The sequence below is a fragment of the Plecotus auritus genome (genome assembly GCF_963455305.1).
Source record: "Plecotus auritus genome assembly, chromosome: 2".
NCBI classification, from domain to species: Eukaryota; Metazoa; Chordata; class Mammalia; order Chiroptera; family Vespertilionidae; genus Plecotus; species Plecotus auritus.
The window spans coordinates 206,167,401-206,185,982 of NC_137771.1; the positions used below are offsets into that span (position 1 = coordinate 206,167,401).

General features: G+C 47.2%; 2 protein-coding genes across 3 annotated transcripts in view; one reads left to right on the forward strand and one right to left on the reverse strand.

The window, feature by feature from the left end:
• The window catches only part of RSRC1 (arginine and serine rich coiled-coil 1), a 364,908-nt gene extending 363,544 nt beyond the window's left edge, over window positions 1-1,364 (reverse strand). The window contains exon 1 of the mRNA XM_080656477.1: window positions 1,320-1,364. The gene's annotated coding sequence lies outside the window, so the exon portion shown is untranslated. The remainder of the gene's footprint in view (window positions 1-1,319) is intronic.
• SHOX2 (SHOX homeobox 2) lies at window positions 1,110-9,983 on the forward strand. 2 transcript variants are annotated; one of them, XM_080656478.1, is made up of 5 exons: window positions 1,110-1,599; window positions 4,601-4,809; window positions 7,215-7,272; window positions 7,585-7,673; window positions 9,190-9,983. In XM_080656478.1, exons 1-5 carry the CDS (start codon window positions 1,245-1,247, stop codon window positions 9,481-9,483), a joined length of 1,005 nt encoding a protein of 334 aa, XP_080512604.1. In that variant the 5' UTR covers window positions 1,110-1,244; the 3' UTR covers window positions 9,484-9,983. The 2 variants fall into 2 exon arrangements, with proteins under 2 accessions (XP_080512604.1, XP_080512605.1); XM_080656479.1 differs by having other exon boundaries at window positions 9,226-9,983.
• The last annotated feature ends 8,599 nt before the right edge of the window (window positions 9,984-18,582 follow it).

Sequence of the window (18,582 nt, forward strand, 5' to 3'; positions counted from 1 at the left end):
GGCCGGGAAGCCTTTGAAGGAGCTGCAGAGGACCCTGACTCCGGGCAGGGTGGTAAAGCCAGGATGCCGGGCTGCGAGGTGTAGGTGGGGTCCGGTTGGCAGCGGGGATGTAGACTTGCAATATCGGGGCACGATACGGAACTGGGTTGCGGGGCGCCTGGCGCCTGGCGCCGGGCAGGGATGCCGGGCTGCAGTGAGGGGCCGAGCAGCTACGCGGCACCCAGAAGCCGGGCGGGGATGTGCGGTCTGGTGCGGAGTCCGGATACCGGACTCACTCCGGAGCCGCGCACTTGTCAGTTTCCTTTTGGCCACGCCCCGGCAGAGTAGGTCCAGCTCCCTGGTGTTTAACTAAGTCTTGACACCAACGCAAAATCCACGCCTAATTAAATTAATTAGGGATTCTTGTCAATCCTGGATTAATGGCCAAGTGCGCAGGCGGCCGAGGCTCTCGAAGAACCTGGACGGCCTGGGACCTGCCTCCTCTTTCCGCCCCTTCCCGTCCCCCTTCGCTGCCCTCCCACTCCAGACCCAGCCTGCTCGGACTCTAGTTTAATCTCTCTCTCTCTCTCTCTCTCTCTCTCTCTCTCTCTCTCTCTCTCTCTCTCTCTCGCCCTCCCTCCTTCTCTCCCTCCCTCCCCTCTCTCCCCTCTCTCCCTCTTGCTCTCTCCCCCCCTATTCCCACCCCCACCCGCAGGTAGCACGGCGCGGGTGCTTCCCGGGAAGGGGCTCCCTCCGAGTTGCGAAGGGAGGTAATTTACTCAGAACAAGGGGCCGCCTTTGCGAAGTATAAATAGTGAGACTTCAAGCGCAGCATTGCTATCAGATCTGAACTCTCCGCAGGAAGAATTGTCAAAGATCTTAACATTGAACAAGCGGGCTCCGGCAGGGAAGCATCAGTTCATATTTCCCTCGGCCCCCGCCCCTTCCCTCTTCCTCCTCCTCCTCCCCCTCCTCATTCCTCCTCCTCCTCCTCCTCCTCCTCCTCCTCCTCCTCCTCCTCCTCCTCCTCCTCCTCCTTTTCCTCCTCCTTCTCCTCTTTTTACTTCTTTTTCTCCTTCTACTTCTCTTTCTTCTTTCTTCTCTTCTTTTTCTTCTTTCTTCCTCCTCCTCCCTCTCCACCTCATCCCCTGCCCCATTGATGTGTTATTACTGGGGGGGCTGGAGCAGTAAAAAAAGAAGAAGGAAAAAAAGAGCGGGGCTTGGCTGTGAGAGGTTGTGCGCGGGGCTGCAGGGCATCGGTGGCGATGGAAGAACTTACGGCGTTCGTCTCCAAGTCTTTTGACCAGAAAGTGAAGGAGAAGAAAGAGGCGATCACCTACCGGGAGGTGCTGGAGAGCGGGCCGCTGCGCGGGGCCAAGGATCCGAGCGGCTGCGCAGAGCCGGGCCGCGACGACCGCAGCAGCCCGGCAGTCCGGGCGGCCGGCGGAGGCGGCGGCGGAGGAGGAGGCGGAGGCGGAGGCGGAGGAGGCGGAGGAGGTGCAGGAGGAGGAGGAGGAGGAGTAGGCGGAGGAGCTGGAGGAGGGCGCTCTCCGGTCCGGGAGCTGGACATGGGCGCCGCCGAGAGAAGCAGGGAGCCGGGCAGCCCGCGGCTCACCGAGGGTAACGGCCCGATCCCCGGCCCCGGTTCCCCTTCCCGCCTTCCCAACTCCGCTTCGGCGGGAGAGGACCCCAAGGCCCAGCGTGGTGGGGAGCGGGACGAGGCGAGGGCCCTTGGATCCCAGTTTGGAAGCTGGAGTGATGGTGGTGGGAGTCCGGTGGTGTGCATGGTCGTGGGTGGGGTCCGAGTGTCTGTGAGGAGGGGGCGTTATGGAGATTGTGCGCGCCCTTCTCGGACGCTCCCGCTGTTCCCATTCCACCCAAATGCGTTTTTCACCAGCGGGAGGATGGGGCCTCAGCGCGGACGGCCCGCGGGCGAACGGTGAAGTTCGCGGGGCCGGGTGCAGGCGGGGGTCCTGGCAGCGGCGGGGCCAGGCGGCGGGATCAAGGTTAGCATCAGGAGTTTGCGAGAACTCCTTTTCTAGGGGAGAGAGGAAAGAGAGGAGAGAAGAAAAAGGAGCGAGAGAGAGAAAGAGAGAAAAATGTCACCCTCCGGTCGCCCGGGGTTTGGGACCGCCGCAAAGAACCGCTAGAACTCGGCGAAGACCCTGGATCCCTGGATCTTGGGGAGCCAAACTTCGCATTCTCTCTGAGCTATGAAGGTAGAACGAGGCCAAGGCGAGCTAAGGTCCAGACTCTGCTGTTTGTCGTGGGAGACGTGTTAGGCTCCTCTTTTTTGTTTGTTTGTTTTTCAGTATTTACACAATTCCGTTACTGCTTCGCCTCACCCAGTACTCTGGTTTTGTGCGTGGAAAAGCCTCTGGTGCCAGCAAAGTGTTAGGAAACGGCTTTATCTAAATGTAGAGCGTGCTGTACCAATTCAAAGGAGTTCAACAATAAAATTAATTTGGCACTTGGTCCCTGCAGTAACTGGTGTGCTGCCATATTTTTCCAATTAAGAAAATATGTGACATGCGTAGAATCACATATTTAAGCAAGCAATTAAGTTGTTTATAACACGGTCTGTTCCTGTTTAGGCCAATAAGTGGAAATTTGGGGGCGAAATAAAGATTATATTAAGTCTATTAATCAACTGGAAATGTGGACATCTTTTTCTTAAGTCCCCAAAGTTTGAGAGGTATCCATGGTGGATGACATAAAATAGACAGCCTTCTCACCCCTTGGGCAGTATCTGGAGTGTGTTTTCATATTTAAATTTTATAACACTGTGAGTGAAAATATTTCATTAACTTGGCTGTGAGGGTTTGCTACTATGTTATCCACTTCCTTCCAGGAGGAAGGACACATGTCCACAAAACGAACTCTGAGAACTAGAAATGCTGGCATCACTTAAGATCACCATAGTAAGAATGGCAGGCTGGGCTGAGATCTGGAGGCCATTCTTCCCCCAGACTCTGCACCAGGTTCTCCTAAATTTGGAAAGTGTTGGCATAGCTGCCTGACGCTTCAGTGCAGCCTCCTGAAGCCTCGGTGAAGCCGCAGCTCTGGGCCCTGGGTACAGCAGCGCGCAAGACCGAGAGGTGAAGGTCTGAACCCGGGGTAGGTGCAGTCCTGGGATGGTTCATTTCCAAACGCAGGGCAAGTATTAATTTCTCTGCAGGCCCGCTCTTTTGGAAATGATGTTGAACTCCCATGCTGATCTGGAACCGGGGCTGGGGAAAACTGCAAACAGCCTTGTCTATCCAAACTCAGCTTTGATGCTTTAAAAAAAACAAAAACCCAAGTCTCCGACTCAGGCGCAGAGGATGAAGGTTCACAGGGCAGTTTCTGCTGTGGAGGTGGCTCCCCTGGTCGCTGCCACTTGGCCTTAATATACAGCGGTTGGCAAAAGTAGGTTTACAGCGGTGAGTCCGCGAACACTTTATTCTCGTATTACTATTTATTAACTATTGCATTATTTATTTGTATGACAACTGTAAACCTACTTTTGCCCGCCCCTGTATATAGCCATATCCCTTGGGTATCTCTGTGTGCTCACATTTGTAGAGCTCCTGTTTTTAAAGGGAGGAGAAGAAAGGGTAGGAAAATAGCAACGGATGTGTGCAAAACCAGAGCAGAAAAAAATGCATATTTTATTAAACATCCGAGCTGGTGGATGCATGAAAAGGCTTTGAGCAACCAATAGAAACCGCGGATCGCGAATGTTCTGCTTGAACCTGTTGATCTCTGTGGGTTGAAGCATTTAGGGTCCAGTCGGCCTTTCCAATGCGGAGAGAAGCGAGGCGGCGGTCAGTTCCGCGAGCCGTGGGAGGCTGGTTTGCTGCCTCTCGCCTTCCAGCCCGGCGTGGGCGGCGAGCCCTCCAGGCTGCCAACATGGCGTGGACGCCTATGCTCAGGCGACAGAGGTCCGGCTGGCGGGGGACAAGGACTGCCTGGCTGCCCGTGGGTTGCCCGTGGAGTTTGGCCCGAGCCCTGGGTCAGCACCGAGCTCCCGGGGATGAGACTTTCTGGAATGCGCAGCACGAGGGTCTTGTTCTGCTTGCGACCCTTTGGCCCAAGTGTTACCAAATTAGACCAGCAAGTTGGAGAGAGACCGAGAGCGATTGGCGGGCCGAGCTGGCCTGAGACGGGCCCAGCGCTCTCTGCAGGCAGGGCGCGTGTGAGAGGCCGGAGCGTGGCCTCACCGCGCCCTCCTGCCCGCACCGCTTTCGGTCACGGGCGGGGCGCGGCTCTTTTGATTTCTGAACGTACGTGGGAGAGAGTGAGGGGGCGAAAGGGTGAGTGGAATGGATTTGGTGTTCGGAGGGGAGGGCAGGGAACAGTGGGGGTGCTTAATGAGGGGAGCTGAGGCCACAGTTTCAGAGGAATGGGTGGGTGAATGCCCATCTTGCCCGAGGGCGGCCACCCAGAGTTGATCTTGCGCGTCTCCAGGATCCTCGTCCTCCTCCGGGCCGGGTGAGGGACTGGGCAGGAACTCCAGGAGGGGGCAGGATCGGCCATCCGTCTTGAGACAAATCTGGTTAATGGGATTTGTTGTGTTTTTATCTCTGTGTTTGTGTGCTGCTGTATGCGCGCGTGGACGTTTGTGTGGCGCCCCATCCAGTGTCCCCGGAGCTGAGGGATCGAAAAGAGGATGCGAAAGGGATGGAGGACGAAGGCCAGACCAAGATCAAGCAGAGGCGAAGTCGGACCAATTTCACCCTGGAACAACTCAACGAGCTGGAGAGGCTTTTTGATGAGACCCACTACCCGGATGCCTTCATGCGTGAAGAGCTGAGCCAGCGGCTGGGGCTGTCGGAGGCCCGAGTGCAGGTATCTGACTGTGAGGAGGTCTAGGCAGGGTCCAGGGAGGGAGGTGGGGCACCCCAGGGGCTGGAGAGGCGACTTTCAGGACACACACTAAAGGTGCAGGTTCAAGGGGCTGGAGTGAGGTGAGAAAGGAAGGGGTGTCCTAAATAGAGGTCTTATTTTCCAAAGTAGATCTTAGTCCTGAACCCCCCTCCCCCCCTTTCACCCTATTCCAACATATGTTCCCAGCAGAAGAAAGCTGCGCTGGGCTTGCTCCCAGAGTTTCTATAAACCACACCCCCCTCCTCGCCTCATGATGCCTTTAATGTGGTTTAATCCTAATGGGCCTACTTTTATAAGCTTTAAAAAAATCCCACAGAAAACGTTTTATCTTCTGGATGTCTTAAAAGTTACAACGAATATTCTGTTCGCTGGAGTTGGGTTTCCTTGAGGGTCTGCTCTGGGGTCTAGATTTGCCAAGCGGATATGCCAATTAGGTTTATAGATGTACAGACTATAAAGAAAATTAGCAACTGTTAAATGCAGAAATTTACAGTCTGCCGTTAGCAGTTGATCTCAAACTGTGTGCGAAACAGCAGAGAAATAAATGCATGTTGGTCACTCTTTGTTCCCTCACTTAACCAAAGCAGCGAACCTGAACCTACAGAAACTTGATTTTAAAACAACCCACACATCTTAATGTTGACATTTTCAAAGTCCGACCCCAATGAATACCATATCTAATATTAGGATTGTTTTTTGTTTTGTTGGGTTTTTGTTTATTTTTTTGTTTTTTTTTCTGGTCTGAGGGTGAAAGTAGGGTTTGGGAGCGGTTAATTTGAAAATTTATATGCATACATGCATACATATCCTAGGTTTATGGAGAACAAATTTAAATGTTTCAGATTATATTTCGCTCAAATAATAAAATAGGAGAAAATGATGGTCATTATTTGTTTGAACACATGGAGCAGTTTTAGGCCTGAACATCTGCAGCTGTTACAAAGTATCACTGTAACAGATACTCCCTGGGTCTCTGGGCGCAGAGACCACCATCTGCAGCGAACTATGCAATTCTTATGGGGCTTCCTCGCATCTTGTAATAGGATCAGGACAAAAACAGCAGTGGAGTTGAAGGGGAGAAGTAATAATAGGCTGCCTTGGTCATCACAGCATCAACAGCGGAGCCTTCCTTTTTAAGCTTCTCCTGCTTTGCTCTGTGTACTGAGATCTCTAGAGGCTCAGCAACCCCTTAAAGACATGATGATAATTATTACAGTTATGAGCATTAGTATCTCAGTTCCAACTCTACTAGGGGAAAAAAGAGGCAAGAAGCCTCAGGCCATGTGAGTTGCACAAAGGATGCTACCCTGGCATGAAATCTACTCTTCTATTACACTAAATGGCAGGGGAATTTTTGAAGATTTACATTGACTATGACACTTGCTTTTAAAAACAAGACAAAGCTCAGTAGCAATATTTTACTTTCATGTTTTTTAAACATTAATTGGTGAATCAGTCAATATGCTATATTATTGGAACATAATGCTGTATTATCAGAGTAAAAAAGCAAGCTTTCTTTGAATTTCAAAAAGTCTGTCAGATTGCCTCTAAAAGTTGGCAAGGTTGTTTAAGAAGGTAATATCTGGGAGAAGATAGTATCTAGGAGTTACTTGATTTATACTCCAACCCCTTTCACACAATATTCTCTCTCTTTTTTTTTCTCATAAGAAGTGTTTTTATTGCCGATCTTTATTTTTTCATACTTAAAAAAATTTTTGAGCTATTTTCTGGATGCTTCTCTGCTACCCTAACTGTGAGCATGGGCTATTTCTATAGAAGCAAATTAGATTATCATGATAATAGTACAATTATTCTGCTACTGTGTTACACTCTGTTGCACAGAGGAACAGAGAAATTCTAAACTTCTTTGTAGTGAGGCTTTTATGACACTAATTACCTCTTCCCCCACTCTTATTCCCCTCCCTCAGCCCCGAGGAAAAAAAGAGTCACTATTTGCTTTGGTGTTTGGTTTTTCTTGAAGATGAAGCTAATTAATATTACAGACTATTAATGAGCACATTCGTCTCAGGTCTTACTGGGCAAACATCTAAACCCATTATCATGTTGGTATCAGGTATCAGCAAGAGTTTTAGGCCTTGGGAACTCTGTAATGTAGAAAGATGAAACCAGGACTAATAGCAATTTACAATAAACTATCTTGCAAAAGTATATGAAATCTATATATTTTTGTCATTAATATACACTTTTAATTTTGGAAATTGAGATTGTTCTATTAATTCAAAGGTTGCTTGCTACATCTCCTAGTTTGTGCCTAAAGCATTACTCTTTTTTCATCTACTTTTGTAATTTAAAAAAAAATTTTGAGTCATAACATCTAGGTTATATATTTTCTCTCCAATTTGTAGGTTTGGTTCCAAAATCGAAGAGCTAAATGTAGAAAACAAGAAAATCAACTCCATAAAGGTATGGTTCTCAAACAAAGAACATTTGGTATTCTAAGTAAAAAGAGAGTGGGGAATATTGCTATTACAAATACAGAAAAATCTTCTCAAAATAATCATGGTCCTTGCTTAAAAATCTTTTCTGAAGGCAGTTAATGAGAGTCCTAAAGTTTGGGAGTAAGTTCGATTTATTTTAATTATGGCAGTAGTTTAGGAAGATAAGAGATTATTTGCAAAGGGATTAGTTCTATCTTGGTACCATTTGGAACCCTGGAAAACAATGTTGGAAATATTCATCTCACATTATTGTGTTTTGTTCCCTCATTCTTTGCAGGCGTCCTCATAGGGGCTGCCAGCCAGTTTGAAGCTTGTAGAGTTGCACCCTATGTCAATGTAGGTGCTTTAAGGATGCCATTTCAGCAGGCAAGTAGAGCCCAGTTTCAACCTGTTTTTTAACTGTAAAAAGACCTGGATGTTTTCTTGAACTGTTGACCACCCCCCTCTCTGTAAGCCCCAGTGTTGGTGTCCATGCAGTTGAAGAATCAATTTTGAGATAATATAGTGGACCTTCTCCCCTTTAAAAACCTATAGAGTGTCAGGGGGCCACACGTCTGGTCCTTTTTGTCCTCATGGGAAACCCAGAGAGGCCTGAGGGCAGTAACAGATCCTTTAAAAATGCACTAAAGATTGAGCTTGGGGAGAGGAAGGAAAAGCCTTTTGATTAAGATTTTGTCAGATCCAATACAGAGGTTAGTCCTAAGGTGTTTCTAAGGCAATTCTCTAAATATTTTTCTAGGTAAAGTCACATTAACTGTCTCTGACAGAAGAAAAGGAAGTAAATAAAAGTACTCTCTACTCAGACTTGATTTTTTTAAGCTGTCTGCAAACAAAGCTTCATCTTTAGTAGAGAAGGAAGCCTTGCCTTGGTCTTCCCAGGGATGCCCTGCCTCTGCAATGCCTTTCTTAGCAATAAAGAAACCTTGAAGACTACATTTAAAAGGACAGCCTATAGCAATGATTTAATCCTGGGAACTCCCAGTGCTCTGAACTCCCCACTCTCCAAGCCTAAAGGCTCAATCCTTTCCCAACCAGCTCCTGACCTACCCTCATCCTCAGCCAGGACCCCTGCTTGGTAGGACTATGAAGGCATGAATTAGTTCTCAGTTGCCAGTGTCCTGGTCTGGAAAGACACATGGGTGCACCGATGTATTGAGGGTTAGTGTTAGGGAGTTCTTAGCTTTCTTGGCACCACAGGGCTCTGGTATCTTGGTGCTAGGCTTTTGAAGCCAGAAAGAATGACTGGATAAATAGAAAGGGGTCTTAAAAGGAGACCCTTACTTTTCAGAAGGTGATCTGTAGGTCTGCAGCATCAGCAGCACTTGGGAGATAGGTAGAAATTCAGAAAGTCAGGCCCCAACCTAGACTTTCTGAATGGGAATCTGCATTTAAGCAAGATTCCCAGGTAATCCTTACAGGAGTTACAAGTACCAACAATTGTGCTAATTGTGATGAAGATGCAGTAACATACAAAGTTTTGTGGTTTGCTTGTTGGTACTTAAATGCTTTAGTTGTGAGGTTGGATGTGTCTGACAGCATCAAGAGAGGAGGGTAGCTGGCCCTCACCCCGTTTTGCCAATACACCATTGTTATTGTGAGGAGGGTGATGTTTTGTAACAATAGCCACGTGGCCCTCCCATGGGCCCAGCTCCCGAAGGGGCGGCCACATTCCTGCAGTTGCAGCGCCCCGGGCCCCAGGGAGATAAGCCGAACTGAGTGAGCTGCAGAGATTCAGGGGCACTGGAGTATCCCCGTGGCGCCCCAGATTCAGTAACTGACTGAGAAGGTCAGCTAAATGCCCCTTTCCCATCCCCGCCCCAGCCTTCCCCTGAACCACGCTGGACGCCGTTAATGCTCTGTTTCTATTCTGTTGTCACCCTAGGATAGTCATTGCAACGTGACGCCCTTGTCCTTTCAGGTTCAGGCGCAGCTGCAGCTGGACAGCGCCGTGGCGCACGCGCACCACCACCTGCACCCGCACCTGGCTGCGCACGCGCCCTACATGATGTTCCCGGCGCCGCCCTTCGGACTGCCGCTGGCCACGCTGGCCGCGGACTCGGCCTCCGCCGCCTCCGTCGTGGCGGCCGCCGCCGCCGCCAAGACCACCAGCAAGAACTCCAGCATCGCGGATCTCAGACTGAAAGCCAAAAAGCACGCGGCCGCCCTGGGTCTGTGACGCCGACGCCAGCGCCCAGGTTGCGCCTCCAGCGCGGCGTGCACACCGCGCGCCCACCGCACCCCGCTGCTTCTCCGTCGCCCCCTCCGCACTCCCGGAGCCCAGCCTCTTGCCTCCCGGCAGATCGCCCCTTGCCCGCTTCAGCATTTCGGACTCGGACTCCGCGCGGGACCTGCGTTCCCTCAAGGCGCGTCAACTCGGTGGCTGCTGACCGTGCGGCTATCCAAGGGCCTAGCCTTCAGCTTTGCAGGGGCGGGTTTGGGGGAGTCTGGAGAGAGATTGAACACGGGAGTGCTGGGACACCGTAGTGTGGCTTCTGGCAAAGCTGCAAAGATGGACTCTTGCTCAGAAATAAAAATCTTGTTAATAAAAAATGAACAAAAAAAAGTAGAAAAGACAAACAGAAAAAAAGAGAAAGGGAACGTGTTTCTGATTACTATTTGAAAGAAGCTGAAATCGGAGAACCAAGGAACACACACAAAAAAGTATTTTATATGTTTAAAAATATGGAAAAATAACCTGGAAGAATCTCGAGAGAATGGGGGGGTTGGGGAGTTACCAACTTAAAGGGTATGCCCGCCCCCATGGGCAAAGAAGGCAAAACAGAAGGAAGAGGTATACTTATTTAAAGAGTTAAGATTTAAAAAAAGGTGCGCAGCTGGGAAGTTCACAGGTTTTGAAACTGACCTTTTTCTGCGAAGTTCATTTTAACACGAGAACTTTGATAAGAGAGGCGGGCCTCCTTTTACGTTGAATCAGATACTTTGAGTTAAAAACCACAAACGAATGGAAGAGCAAGAAAAGGGAAGAGAGTATAAAAACAAGGAGAGAGAAAATTGATATTAATACAACAAAATGATACCACAGACAGTGATTTCTCTGAGGAAATTATGGCAGAACTGTCCAGGCTGTTGGCAGTAAATCCCGGTTTGCATGTTACTTTTATTCCATTGATGGTGTCTCCCCCCTCCCTGCTTACTCACATGTACTTACTTCATTTTCATCTTCAGTATGAAAAACAATACCAAAAGCATCTGGAAATTGATGTCTATCTATAGCTATCTATATATACTTTTGCCCAGTCTTTGATCCTTGGGGACAAAAGAAAAAAGTTGGAAGGGAAAAACTTTACACTCTGATTGTCCCAAGAAAACGGAGGCGGGCAGAAAATGTGGGGAAAGGAGAAAGAAAACAAAAGAAGACCAAATAAAATAATGAAGGTACAGCACCTCAAAAGGTGCCCACAGGAGGCCCTCAGTGGTCCCCTCCCCCTCCCCCTTTTCTTGTCTACCCTCCTGCTGGTTACCTGAAGTCCTACTGGAGGGCCCTGCTTTATTTCCCCCTCTCTATCCCGTCCCACTCACCTTAAACAAAACCCAGCTAGATACAGGCACTAGGTTTCTGTAAAATATGTTGATACACACGAACAAAGTTTATTTTGGCTATAATGTGTGAACTGACGGTTGACTTTCGACATTTGCATTTTATCTCACAAAGGTGTATATTAAAGTACTTTTTTGTTTGTTTCAATTCATGTAGCTGTTTAAAATGGGATACCCTGGACTAAGCAACCTGTATCCCAATTCTCTAGAAAGCCTCCTTAGTTTTGTTTTGTTTTTGTTTTTTTTCATTCTTATTTACAAGAAAGAAGAAAAGCTCTTTTAACTGAACTCGAGTATGCGGTTGAGCTTTGTAACTATTTGTTCTCCATGAAAACAAATTATTTATATTTGCCATATTTTTTCTAGTGTATTAAGTTATTTTAAACAAAAGAAGATGCTGTTATTTCCATGACGTATTGTCGGTACAAAATGTTTCGGTTTCACCTCTGTTAAAACCTTTTAAATAAGTGCCAAGTTATTCATTGAAGACACTTTGCGATCAATTGAATGAAAATAGTATTGTTTCAGAAAGTCATCTTTAAGACGCGGGGTTCGCGTCATCTTTGTTCCTGTTGTTATTAAACTATCCGAGATAGTCTTTCCTTCTTCCTTGTTGATGAATGTGTATCTGTCGATTACACCAACTTGGAAAGCGCTTGCCTCAGCTCCTGCAAGCCGCCATCCAGGGGCCGTGAGAACAGTGGCTCTGTGGCATCACACTGAACCAAGCTCCCCTCCCCCATCATATCCACTTAGCATAGAAACCGGATTTATTTTCACACCAAGTCAATAAAGGGACAAGTCATATATAAAATAACATAATAGAATAGCTCCCTTCCCCAAGATGGACTCTCATTCTTCATTTTGCTGCACTTTGACCCTTGAAGAAGTTTATTTGGGAGACACTTTGGGTAGGAAGAGAAGCGGAATCGCGCGGCTCAAAATTCACTTGGGTTAATTGTGGCATAACTAATACTCAGTCTCAAGTCACCGACCCTCCCCGGAGATGGGCAGGCGGTGATTTGGGGGAGTAGGGCAAGAGCCGCGGAGGGGGGCCAAGGCGCTGGGAAGGGCAGATACCCCACCTCGCCCTCCAGTTTGACTTTTGGACCGAAGCAGCTTCTTGGTTTGGTTAAATTTAGGAAAAAGTAGAAGCCAGGACCATGACCGTGATCAGGAAAAGCCGGGTCTTAACCATCAGAACACCGAAGAGCCCTTCCCTCCGTCCCCCTTGGGCCCCCTCTCCCATAACAAATCTCCCTAGAAAAGCCCAAAGACACTGCGGGTTTGGGGGTTGGTAGAAACCGGGAAGATCGGCCCTGGCCCGGCCCGGGGCAGGACCCTCCCTTCCCCGCTGGGCTCTAGGGATGGGAGGCACCCTCTGCGAAAACTGAGGGGGTCCCTAGTGTCCCCTGGGGCCCTCAAACCCCTCCTCCCCCCAAAAAAAAACCCTGCGTCCTCTGGCCGCACTCCCGTCGCCCCCACCAGGCCCTCTCCTGTGTTGAGTTCGCATCCAAATCTGTTCCTTGGCGTAGGAAGGGGTGATATGTTCATATTTATCTTTTTGCTTTCAAAGACCATAGACCAAGACTAGGGACGTCTTCAGCGCGCAGGCCTTGCGCGTCTCCCGATAGACGCGCGTCCCTAGTTTCATAATAAACATCTGCCTGCGGCGGAGCGCGCTTTGAAGCGGCCGCGCAGCTCTGCGCGCCTGGACCAGGTGGCCTGCGGGGAGCTCCCGTCGGCGCCCCGGACGCGCCCGGACCCGCAGGCTCCAAGCCCAGACCTTCTTAGACCCCAATCCAGCCCCCGACGCGGGATAGGACAGTTCCTGGGCACCTCGAGAGAGGTCAGAGGTCACGGGAGAACTTGGGTTTGGGGAGCTGGTGGTTCGGTCCCCGGCCCAGCCTTGGGCGCGGCCAATGCGCAGCCCAGCCCGCCCGCGCTGCCAAGCTGGGGGGAAGCCCGAGGTCGAAGGAGGCAGTGTGCCCCCGCCCAGACCAGCCAGCGCCTAGGTCAGCCAGGAACCTTTCCTGGGACAGGAGGCTGCCGGGCTGGGCGCGGAGCCCCGAGGGATCGGGCCTCAGAAGGGAGCGCGCGAAGCCGAGGATGCCGCGGAGGCCAGCCAGGCGGGGTGAGAAAGGCCAAAGTTTCTTGGCTCCATCCTCTGAACTGGAGCCCGGCGCGGCCTGTGGGACCCGAGCATTAGGGGCGCCCGTGGCATCCTCGCCTCCTTCCACGTCAGCTCTGCGGAGACTAAGCGCGGGCGGAGGCTGCCTTTTCTGGCCGGGCCGGGCCGGGCCCTTCGGGTTCAGCCTCCCACACGCGCAGGCAGGGCCGGCTTTCCTGGGGCATCTGGGCCCAAACTCTCAGGCAGGCGCCAGGGTGTTCCAAACCCCGAGTTTCCAGAGCCACCAGAGAAGGAGTCTGAGGAAGCCTTCACTTTAAGTTTAAATAAGGCCCAACTTGCATGTGGTTTGGGTCGAGAGTGAGTACTCTTAATAAATAATTAAATGAAAAATGTGCGCCTCCCCCCCTCCCCCCAATCTTTCCGGGTGTGCAAAGCATTCCGGAGCTACAGATTCCCTGACTGGGGAAAACCGCGCTAAAAGAGACTAGTCAAGTGTTAAGGACCCTATGATGCAAGAGGCCCACTAAGATCAGAGGCCTTTGCTTGAAGCTGGACTGATAAATAACTCTTTTGAGTTTTTCCTTAGATTTATAACTTTTAAGATACTCAGATGGTAATACTTTAGTATAATGCAATGCTCAAATTTCGGAACTATTTTGATTTCTGAAAAATGCCTTTTTGGCTTCAGTGACATGGGATCCTGTTATTTTTTCACAAATCAGTTTACATCATAAATTGCAAACATTTGCAATAAGATCTCAAGATTGTTTATTTTATGTAACCTCAAGCACTTGACTATGTTAAACACCAGTACAGAAAGTCTGTGAAATCAGTTTAATGTGTGTGAGGGAATTAAAGGATCACTCCTTTTCATCACATAAACAAAGCATTTAAGATTGTTTTGATTGTCAGTCTCCCGAATTTTAAACACTCTTAACAATTGACTATTAATTTTAGAGTCATTCTGTGCAAAAATAATTACTGAAGTTATATCCTGTTTTAATTAAATGGTTCTGGGCAGAATAAAATGGTATTCTACAATTGGGAAATGGGTGATTGTTTTGTGTTATATTATTTTAAATTATTGTAGTTCAAATGTAAATAAAGTCTGCAAATTCCAATGGGGGGAAAAAGGCCTGAAGTAGTTTCTTAATATGCCATTAGAACAGTTAGTCAAAGTGCATTAAAGGAATGTCACAAACCCAGAAATAACAAATATGTCATTCTAATGAGAGTGTTAACTTATGGATAATTTATTCAAGGTAGTTTTTACATTTCACATGGAATCTCTTATTATGACCTGCCTGAGTACTGTGATGCTTGTTCCTCAAAATCTAATTTATATAGGCTTGGATATATATAATTCATAACTTACCTTGATATACTTATACACACCCCAAATTTTAAACCTTTACAATATGTTTGCATGTTTACTTGCATGTTTTCAAGACAACTGAAATAAAAACATACAAAGTGTTAAACATCGTATTGAAAGCAAGTGCTTGCTCTGAGTGAAGAAAAACTACTTGAAAATTAAAAATTAAAAAGGATTAGATAATTTTCAAAGTCAGATAGAGAGTGAACACTGATATAGTTCAGACAGGAAACATTCTTGTATAAGAAATGTGAAAATCTCCAAGAAAGACGTACAGATGTGAGCTTATCACACTTCTGATGCCTTGACAATCCTTTCATGTGTCTAATTCATGAAACAAAAAATCCTCAAGCCTTGGGGTATTTTGTTTTGGGTATTTTATGTGTCAGTCAAGGTAACCATTGCATATGCCTTCAGCACAGGAAAATTTAGTATAGTACTTACATGGAGTTCTATTGGCATGAGGAAAGGTTTTAGAATATAATCAAATAAATCACATAGGGATAGTAAACATATTCCCCCTCCCTTGTTGAACAACTGTTCACATATCCCGACCAAGGATCTTTTGAGATTCTTATTCAGGCAAAATAGTGCAGGATAAGTTAAGGGCACAGAATCTGGAGCCAGATTTCCTGGATTCAAACGTCACTGCTGGCATTTACCAGTCCGGTGATCTTGGATGAGTTAATCTTTCTGTGCCACAGTTTTCCTATCTGTAAAATGGGGATAAAAATAGCATATATTTTATGGGGATGTTAGGAGGATTATATGAGTTAATATTTGTAAAGCCCTAAGAACAGTGTCTTGCATCTGTTATTTTATTTTAATAAAAAGGCCAATAGGTATTAATCCTTGTAATAAAAACCTTAGGAGAAGAAAATAGTATGAGACAAGGTATGAATACTTTTCTGTTGTGAGCAAGAAGAAAACATTGCCTACTAGTTTGTGATTCTAGCTAATTGCTTAGTCTCTGAGAGCCTCATCTGGAAGATGTGGCAAATGTCACAAGTAGTTAGGGGGCTTATCCATCAGAGCAATTTATAGATTGCATAGTGCTATATCCATGACAGATATTATTGTTACTCTGTTATGTACAGTTAATAAGGTGAGATATCAGGCATGACACTTGCCCTCAAGGGGCTTACCATCGAGGGGAAATAGTTCATAAGTACATATGATAGTGCTAAGAAGCATGTGCTAAATGCACTTGCTTAAAGGCATTCAGACACATTATATGCATCTGAATGGTCATACAGCGCACACATGGGGCCTGTTGCCCTGTTTTTGGAAACAGAACCTTCTTTGGAAACGAGTAGCCTTATAAAGGAATTGTGGAGCGACGCCCAGAGGTTAAGAAGCAAACTTTGTTAGAATTAAATGCATACCATATGTTGCTGTGCTTTGTATTCCATAGAACCGGCTGCATTTTCTTTGGCTGTCCATGTTTGCAGAGCATTAGCAGTAACATGCCAAAAGATGCAAAGGCTGCTGATCAACAATCTTTCACAGCACTTTGAAAACACATACAACACAAAGGAAGAAATGTTTAACTGCTATTCTAAGGACCTGCAAAATGAACAATTGAGGTCTAATTATGGGCTAAATGAAGAGGTCCTCATTTCCAATACTTAAACTTAGATATATTACTAATACTTGCCTCATATGCTATATAATATCTATTAAGAGCTTGAGCACTTTTTAAAATTTTATAAATCTTTTTAATGATAGAGGATCCACATAAGAGCACTTTTCCCCACATCTTAATTTGGAAGTCAGTGTGATGTCGCAGAGTATAATTAATCTGTAGAGGCAGATGTTCCTGAGTTTAAACCTCAATTATACCACATATTAATTAGAAGCGCAGTTTCAGGTAATTTCTTAGCTTCCTGGAGTGAAGGTCCTCTTTGTGTCCTGCTTGTAACATACTTTGCAGGTTATTGTCAGGATCAAGTAAAATAAGTGGTGTACTAGTAAAGTGCCTGGCATACGATAAGTTTCCACAATGTACTTCTCTATTTTCATTATTTGCCTTTCAGATTACTGTCACCTAGAGAGGACTTTGAATTTACCTGTCTGTGATTAGAAACAGTTTTGGAAAATATTGGGAAGGGGTATACATTTCAATTCCTCAGTATGAATATTGATTATGTTGTGTGGTCTGGACTTTGGAATAAAACTTTTCCAAGTCCTGCAAAACTTTTTTAGATAGAGATTTTGAGAGTTTTTTAGATAAGAGTTTTCGGGTTTTTGAGTTTTTGACTTTAGATCTGCCCCCTTCATATAGAATAGAGAAGGTTCTGTCTTTCTCCCTGATAACTCAAGGGCGTTTTTAATGCAGAGATTACCCAGAGTCTCTGACCTCCACTCCTCCAAATTCCGGAATGTCAGCATACAAATGGAGACCTGGCATTAACTCTCTAGTCACTTTGATATTAGATTGATTGTCCTTCCGTTTGCTTACTTATTGAGTACATTTTTTATGCTTCCGTGCTAAGGAAGAAGAAGATAAACTACCCTTAAAAAAATGATTTTAAAAGTCTATCAACCTTTCCGAATTTTCGGTACTCATGCTACATTGTGTTGTGTATTGAGTTTGCTGGCATTAGTGGTTTAAAATACAATTAGCTGTCTTAGGGGCAATATATTTATTTACTAAATTTCTCACTTGTCAGCAGTTGTGTTTGAAGGCTTATATAGTTTCCATTAAAACGAAGTCATGCCCAATGCTGATTTAAAAGGATCCAGGACCCTCCTTGAGGGATTTTTAGGTTTAGACTACTTTCCAAAACTTTATACAGAGGTGAAATTAGGTGGAACTAGCCATCAAAGGAAGGTTTGCTAAGAGAGAGGCTGGTCCTCCATTTTGCCTTGGGAATAATAGGGAATTGTGATGGAGGAAGGGCCCCTCAAAAATATCCACCTCCTAATCCCTATAACCTGTAAATATGTTAGATTACATGGCAAAGGGGAATTACCTTGCAGTGAAATTAAGGTTGCTTATCAGCTGACCTTACAATAAGGAGATTACCTTGGACTATTCCAGGGGGCCCACTGTAATTAAAAGGGTCAGTAAAAGTAGAAGTGAAAGACCAAAGAGGAGACTCAGAGAGAGATGTGACTAAGGAAGAATGGCCAGAGAGATGCAACATTGCTGGCTTTGAAGATGGAGGAGGCAAGGAAGGTCGATAGCCTCTAAAGCTGGAAAAGGCAAACAAAGGAATGTGTGTCCCAGAGCCTCCAGAAGGAACACAGCCCTGCCAACACTTTGATTTTAGCCCAATAAAACCTGCATTGGACTTCTAACCTGTGGAACTTTAAGAGAATCAATTATGGTGTCTTAAGCCACTTAATTTTGTGGAAATGTGTTGTAGAACAATAGGAAATGAATACAGCAAATTTCTGAGCCTCTGGTCATCTTTTAATGCTGGAAGGCTTTTGGGTCAGTTTGGTAGCAAGAGTCCCCCAAAACTCAGGGCTGGGATGCTTTGCTATACCCTATAGTAAGCTCTTACTCAGGCAAAAAGATCTCCATATGCCATTCAACAGAGTCCTCCTCCCTGTAATACCTTTTATTATAAAACTAGAGGCCCAGTGCACAAAATTTGTACACGGGGGGGGGGGGTGTTCCCCTCAGCCCAGCCTGCACCCTCTCCAATCCGGGACCCCTTGGGGGATGTCTGACTGCTGGATTAGGCCGCAGTCGGACATCCCTCTCACAATCCTGGACCACTGGCTCCTAATCACTCACCTGCCTGCTTGCCTGGTCGCCCCTAACTGCCCCCTGCTGCTGGCCAGGTCACCCCCAACTGCCTCCCCCCGCCCCCCCGCTGGCCTGGTCACCCCTTACTGTCCCCTTCTGCTGGCCTGGTAACCCCCAACTGCCCTCCTCAGCTGGCCTGGTCGCCCCCAACTCCCCCCCCCCCAGCCAGCCTAGTTGCCCCTCACTGACCCCCCTGCCAGCCTAATTGCCCCCAACTGCCCTCCCTGCTGGCCTGGTTGCCCCCAACTGCCTCCCCCCCCCCCGTCGGCTTGGTCACCACTCATGGCCCCCCCACCAGCCTGGTCACCCCATGCAGCCTGCTGTTCAGTCGTTTGGTCATCCCTCACTAACCCCCCTGCCAGCCTGGTCGCCCCATGCAGCCTGCTGTTCAGTCATTTGGTCATCCCTCACTAATCCCCCTGTCGGCCTGGTCATAGGCAGCCATCTTGTG